Raw genomic sequence first — 7238 nt, 5'->3', positions numbered from 1 at the left:
CTAAAGTCCCAAAATGCTGTTTGCACACCGTCACAACACACACACACACACACACACACACACACACACACACACACACACACACACACACAGTTCAGACAGTGTGTACGTGCACGTGAATGTGGCTCCAAGCTACGGATTCAGGCTAAAAACATGGTGTTAATAACATTTTTTAAGTGAAGTTTGCATGTTGGGGCTTTAGGAGACTTACACCAGGTGGCATTTACTGAAAACAAAAATGTTGTGAGGTATAAAAGTATTTTTGTCATGCTGTCCTGATCTTTCATATGAATTAATCAAAATGCACTTAGTTTGAATTATTGTTTTGTTGACTTCTAAGTGACATGTTTAACATGTGTCTGGGTCAGTGTGTCTAGTTAGCATATGACATTTTATCATACCTATACATCATTTCTCAACAAAAAACAGTCATTGTTGCCATTTTATACAATAAATACATTTGTAATAGAAATTTTTTGCATTCCAAATTTGTCCATTCTTTCTGTCTTATACAGAAATATAGAGATTGAATAGGATGTTTAACATCTGCATATTGACTAGGCATATGTTATAAATTACTAAATAAATAAAACTATAACAATATAATAAACAATGCATATTTTCAGAACACTATGCTCTTTGAAACAGAAAGAAAAAGTTAAATTGTGAAAATGAATTTATATTTAATATTCTGTAACCATCCTTTGATTGTGTTGCAGCTGTCCCCAGGCTTGGGGTCAGTTGCATCATCTGACTTCTTTCATTCAAAATATTTTGAATGATACATGTAATTATCTTCAAGATGTAGAGGAGGTAATTAACAGACTGGTGTTATTTATAGCTAAATAATAATTACAAAATAATTTGAACACTAAGTACCTAGAGAAAAGTTATGAATATCAAACTTTCCATCTATCTGAGCTTATGTTTAGTGCATTCATTCATTCATTCGTTGGCCTACCATTGTGTACGTCGTTACGTCAGCAGAGGGCGTCATCTCGGCCAGCTGTGCGGCCCTCCGCCCCCTGCCAGAGGAGTTAAGTCATCCCGAGGGAGAAGCGGACACGCATCCACAGTGAGCAGTCACCATGTCGGGGAAGGACGGCATGATGTGGCCGCTGTTACCGCTGCTGCTGCTCGGTCTGCTTCGACCCTGCACCGCCGCCGGAGCCTCGTTCACACAGGTAGGTACCTGTTGATATCCGCTCACACATTTTATTAAAGTCTGAGTCCAGATAGGTAAATGAATGACAGACGTGACAACCTGAGCAGATGACATCACTGTGTTTTCTAATTATGAACAGCTGACACTTGCGCTGTTAAGATTAATCATGTAACGTGCAAAGTAATTATTTGTCACTTCTGTGCAAGGTTTATAACTTATTTTATTTTACTTAAATGTTTGAGGCAGATAGTAGACAATAATGTACAGACACCAGATCACAGTTGCACTGCGACACAGGTGGGTGATTGGACACTAGCAGCATGTGTCATCTCTCATAAACTGTGATGGTCAGTTTTAACTTCTGCCAGCTTTTTCCCCCCTCAGTGCACTAAAATATTCCCCTTGACAGATTAAGTTGGATAAATTGGACTGTTTCTTTGCACCTGAAAATCTGGGCACTAATGAGATCTGCTCTGCTTGTGTTCTTGTACCTCACTCATCAGTGCTCCTTAGACCTCTTTAGAGTTTACAGGTTCTCACACACAGTAAAAACGAAAAGGTTGAGGAAATGCAAAATTTTAAGGCAACTATCTTAAATAGATGTTTGAGTTTTGAGCCCAACTCAAATGCTTTTCCAACTAAGAATGTTTGGTTGAGATAATTTAATTTTTATGATAACTATTTTTTAATTCACTTATCAAAGCAAATAATGGTTAATTTAATATTTTTAACTGCAACCATTTAATTTGCAAGCGCTCATAATGACAAATCAGGTTCACGCAGCTCATTGTGGCCACTTTTTGAAATACAAATTTGTTTGGGTTTCGAAGACTCAGATTCATGTTTATTTAAAGAAGAATTATCTCAACAAAGGATTATAGGATGGCAAAACTGTCTAGTTTATTTTAGCACTAAAAGTTTGATTCAGAAAGCTAGTGAAGGCATTGCCTTGAAATTGAGTTTTCTCAAGTTTTTCTTTTTTTTTTTGTAGTGAACCTTATAGATGGATGAGGCTTGGTGATAAAGTTACATAAACACCTGTTACTCTGAACTTTATGATAATTACTTTGTGCTACAGTGTTTACAACAAAAAGTAAGAAGTTAAGTCAAATTTAAGGATGTTTGAAATTTCCGCTTTTTCTGTGCTGCAGTGTTTGCAATAAAGTTAGTGAGAACTTAAGCCAGATTTGGGGATGTTTAAAAGTTCTGCTTTTTAGTGTTAAGGTGTTTACAATAAGATATAGTGAGAAGTTAGTCCAGACTTGGGGATGTTTAAAACTTCTGGTTTTTTTCCTGTAAATGTCAACTGCAACAAACATTTTAGATAATGCCTAACTTTGGCAGCTAATCAACAGTTCACCCATGTTGGACAGACAATTATGTAAGCCTGGTTCTTTTGAGAGCAATGTTCTCCTGCTCTGTTGACACTGGGCCTGTGTTTTGTGATGGGGCACATGTCAGTAGTTCAGCCCACGCAGCAACAACAGAGGTATGAGAGGGAAGAAGGGTGAAGTGAAGCAGCCTGTCTTTATTTGGTTAGACAAATAGACAAATTCAGATCCTGCTGGTAAATAGGCTCCTGATATTTGCTTTGGAAACAGTAGAGACAACAGAGACACTTGATCTTCTGGGCCTTTTCAACTGCAATGACCAATTTTTATTTTTTCATTATCAATTTCATCTGCTGATTAATCATATAAAATGCCAAGTAATTTCCTAAAATGCCTGCCACAATTTTCCAGAGCCAAAAGTCAAACATTCACACGTTTTGTTTAAATAATGTTTCAAAACCCCAATTGTATTCAGTTTACCATCATGTAAGACGAAGGAAAGCAGCTAGTCTTCCTTTATGGCCAACAAATTGATTAATTGACTAGTTGTTTCAGCTCTAGATTCATGTTCCATTAGAGTTCATGATTTAATATAATCAACAATACATACAATACATTTTTACTTTCCATGAAATAAACTTATTTGTTGAGGTTATGAATCAAATCATCCATTTTTATTAATGATTTATAGCAGCACATCAAACCAACCATCAAGTTTGTAGCCAATGTTGAAACAGCAGTGTTTTGTTGTTTGAGGAAGGTGACTCAGATGAAACAAATCATTAAAATGAGTTGGTGACCTTAGTTACAAAACACACCAACCATAGTCAAACATCGAATGGTCAGATCCATATCACTGCGTACTATTGGCTAGAGAATGGGTGTTGCATAAAATGCAAATCTAAAAGCAAATAATGGATGTAACATTTCGTGCATGATAAGAGTATTTGGAAGGCTTTGCTGTCTTGTATGCATGTATATCCAGGAAGTAGAGTATTGAGAAGAAATACTATACTACAGTAAAGAAATACTTCTGATTGTGTTGGCTGTTGGCCAGCTGGAACAAATATAACCTGCTTTGACCTGTTATCTGCCTGTACCCCCAGCGGTGCGAGTCCACAGATGGCACAGTCTACAAATACAAGGCGAAGACTCTGAACGGGAGTCAAAGTGTGAACTTTAGTGACTACACAGGCAAGAGTGTCCTCTTCATCAACGTGGCCACGTACTGAGGATACACCTACCAGTATGTGGGTAAGAAACGGCAACACACTTACAATTATTTTGTGCAGCAGTATTAAAAAAAAACAAAACTCCTCCACCAGAAGACTTCACTTTTTTAAAAACTCTTCTCTTACCAGAACTGAATGCACTACATGAGGAGATGAAACCTCTTGGACTCACCATTCTCGGCTTTCCCTGCAACCAGTTTGGGAAACAGGAACCAGGACAAAGACGTGAAATTCTGCCAGGTTTAAAGTGAGAAATGTTTCTCTTTCAATGCTAATCTAAATCAGGCCAGTAGCCACAACTCTCTGAATAAAAACGCAATGAAACCAGTCAGTTGACCCTTCCCAAGTCCCACCCCTTTTTGTCTGTGCTCCAGTAACAGCTGAGCGAGCTCGATAACCAGCAGAACCTTGGTCAGCTTTCTCCTTTCCGGTTTTCTGCACTCAGATGTGCTATGTGCTAAATTTATCTTATAAAACCAAAATTTTAAGATGTCAATGTTAGCAAAATGCTAGCTAACTAGCTATTGATGTAGATGAAGTAGTTAGCTAGCATTTTGCTCACATTATCTATCAGGTCATTAATTTACAATGTGATTGTTTTACAAATTCCCCACAACGTCTCTTAAACATCTTTGAAATTTGGATTTCTTTTCAGTATAGACAAGGCTAGCACATAGCATAGGTCTGTCCATGTCATAGATGTATTATGATTCATTTCCATCTATTTGATCTCAATATTCAATTATAAAGAATTGAGTATAGAACTCAAAGACAGCATCCATCAAGTCCAATGAGAATTGCTTCCTTGGTACAAACTCCAAAAAAGTACTGGCGCAGTATATAACCCACTGAATATGTACATTCTTCCGTTGGCCCTGTCAGAGTTCCTGCTTTACATTGTGATGACATGACACAGATTTTAAACTACAGCCATAGTTTAATGCCTAATACATGTCTTTTAAAAAAAAGATAAAACTGCATATTTTAGAGTGGACTTTAGTTACCAGCCCAAGACACACCTGTACAGTAATCATGCTTCTATATGCCACACGTCAGGTCGTTGGATTTTCTTGGTAAAGGAGAAGTCCTCAGTAATACAGACTTCAACAAATTTCTGAACAAAATGAATGAAATAGATTTTTTTGTGTGCACAGAAGAACACTTAGATCTTCAACATGTAAAAAAGAAAAAAACAACTTTGCCCTTGGTCTGGTAGCTCAGTTGGTCGAGTGTTCAGCCCGTGTACTGAGGTCCTCTGCAGCAGCTGTGGGTTCAAGTCCTGCCACTCTCCTTGAATGTGTTTAATACTGGGGAAAAAAAACAAGATTTTGGTATTTTCTTCACTCTGTAGAAGATTTGAAATCATGAAAAACTTGTGACTCAAGTTGATGGAATTCTCATAAGACCATATATATTCTAGTGGTCTGTAACATAAGAACCTATAAAGCTGGATATAGAGAGGAATTTGCAATATTGGTAAATCCTCTTGTCAATCAGCAAAGCTTCATTTAATTAAGGAAAGCATCTTCTGGCAAAAAGATCAGTTTCTGTCCATGGCCTCTCTAGCACGCATATAATTTATAGCTCAGGTTCCATCAATCATCTTATATCCATACCAAAGCCACAGCATTATACTGTTTGTGGTATTTCTCAGCTTGTAGTAACTGTAGAGCTGCTGCCAGGCTGCAGAGTGTTCAGAGGCACGTCCACTGATAAGCTGCCCTCTTTCTGGATTCCAGGCATGTTAGACCGGGCAATGGATTTGTTCCAAACTTCCTGCTGTTTGAGAAAGGGGATGTTAATGGAAAAGACGAGCAAGCAGTTTTCACGTTCCTTAAGGTACGTAACAGTGTGCTTGCAAAGTGATCTAATTTGTGCTGTATGTCAAATACAACTTGTTCAAATCGCAACATGTATTCTTAATACTGCAGCTGTGCACAACTCTGCGGGCATGTGTGTCTTCTCTGGCCTGATAAGTCACACACCTTTGTTTATTGAAGAGTGCACGCATGTGGTCACACCCAACACAGAAGCATTGTCCAAATATAAACAGCTAATAATAACCCTGTTTTGATTTACAAGCCACTGAAATGTTCTTACTAGGTTTCCTGTTATGGATAGAAAAACCAGGAACTAATTTTGCTGTGATGTAAATGATTAAATTTGTTTAACAAAGATGTGTTGCAAATTAAAGTTGCTGTGCTCTTGCTCATCCGCACAGACTATCCCTGCATTCCAAATTACATACTTTTACTTTTTGTACATGCTGCAGCAGCTCTTACAAAGTATGTGCTGTTGCATGCAGTAAATATACACGTGGGACATACTACTTGATCTAAACATTTTGCCTTGAACTTTGACCCTGAATGTAGTGGTGTTCATACCTTCATTGCAGTCCATAGCACAGAATTTTAAGTAAAAAATTATGTGTATTCTCTGCAGCTCTGTTGATATGACCTGTTTTCTAGAATAAAGGATTGTGTGTTAGAATAACCAAAAAAGCATGCTGTCTTACATACTGCAAAATGCAACTGGATGCAGTCAGACATCCTAGTAACTTTGCACTTGGCATTATGTTTTCAAGTTGCATGTCCGCCTGTAAGTATGTTCATCCGCCCCATTCTTGTGAACACAGTATCTCAAGAACACCTTAACGATTTCTTCAGTTGTGGTACAGATATCCACCTGGTCCGGGCCGAACTGATTAGAATTTGGAGGTCAAAGGTCTTGTAGGATAAAATGAAGTGACACTGTGACACGAGATTATACTCTGAATGGGTATTAAGTATATTTTTTGGCAAAACAAAAAGTATTGACATTTAGAATCCCAAATTCATCACTTCATACATAATAGTGTACATGACAGAGACAGATTTCTCATTGCCATACAGCATTTGACATACTATTTTTCTGGTGTAGTAAATAATTATTAGTATGGGTGTTGGGACACAGCCGGTCTCGTTTTAATCCTGTGCTTTCTGTCATGCAGAACTCCTGCCCTCCAGTCGGAGAGGACTTTGGTAACCCCGCTGGCAGATTGTTCTGGGAGCCACTCAAGATCAGAGACATCAAGTGGAACTTTGAAAAGTTTCTCGTGGGCCCAGACGGGAAGCCAGTGATGAGGTGGCACCCAAGCGTCAACATTTCTGAGGTCCGAGCTCACATCCGCAGATACCTGCTCCAGCTGTACACACAGGATGTTTTTAACTAGATCTGATTCAACATAGTGTCGTCCACATATTGAAGTAACTGTAATGAGATACTGAGGTAGAATGTGAAATGGAAAGTAATGTTAACAGTTTCTAATCCGTGAAGATGGCATGTTGAATGAAGAGGAGGCTTGAAAACAGGAACTCTGTGGTGCCTCTTCAGAGTCTGGGGTTCAGGACAGCTCTTCAGTGCATTCAGGCTGCCCTGCGATCCCACAGCATCATGTCATCTTCTCATTCTAGTACCTGTTAGCCATTACTGCCTAAATGTTAATTACTTCCAATAAATCAAGGAGAATAA

General features: G+C 38.3%; 1 protein-coding gene across 1 annotated transcript; it reads left to right on the top strand.

Moving 5' to 3' along the window:
* The first annotated feature begins 1026 nt into the window (after positions 1 to 1026).
* Positions 1027 to 7238, top strand: gpx3 (glutathione peroxidase 3). The gene is made up of 5 exons (XM_084719491.1): positions 1027 to 1184; positions 3603 to 3750; positions 3858 to 3975; positions 5468 to 5567; positions 6718 to 7238. The coding sequence occupies exons 1-5, from the start codon at positions 1089 to 1091 to the stop codon at positions 6937 to 6939; spliced, it is 684 nt and encodes a 227-aa protein (XP_084575617.1). The 5' UTR covers positions 1027 to 1088; the 3' UTR covers positions 6940 to 7238.

The sequence above is a fragment of the Lutjanus erythropterus genome, chromosome 5 (genome assembly GCF_056507025.1).
Source record: "Lutjanus erythropterus isolate fLutEry1 chromosome 5, fLutEry1.hap2, whole genome shotgun sequence".
Taxonomy (NCBI): domain Eukaryota; kingdom Metazoa; phylum Chordata; class Actinopteri; order Lutjaniformes; family Lutjanidae; genus Lutjanus; species Lutjanus erythropterus.
This window is presented reverse-complemented; position numbering and strand designations above follow the sequence as displayed.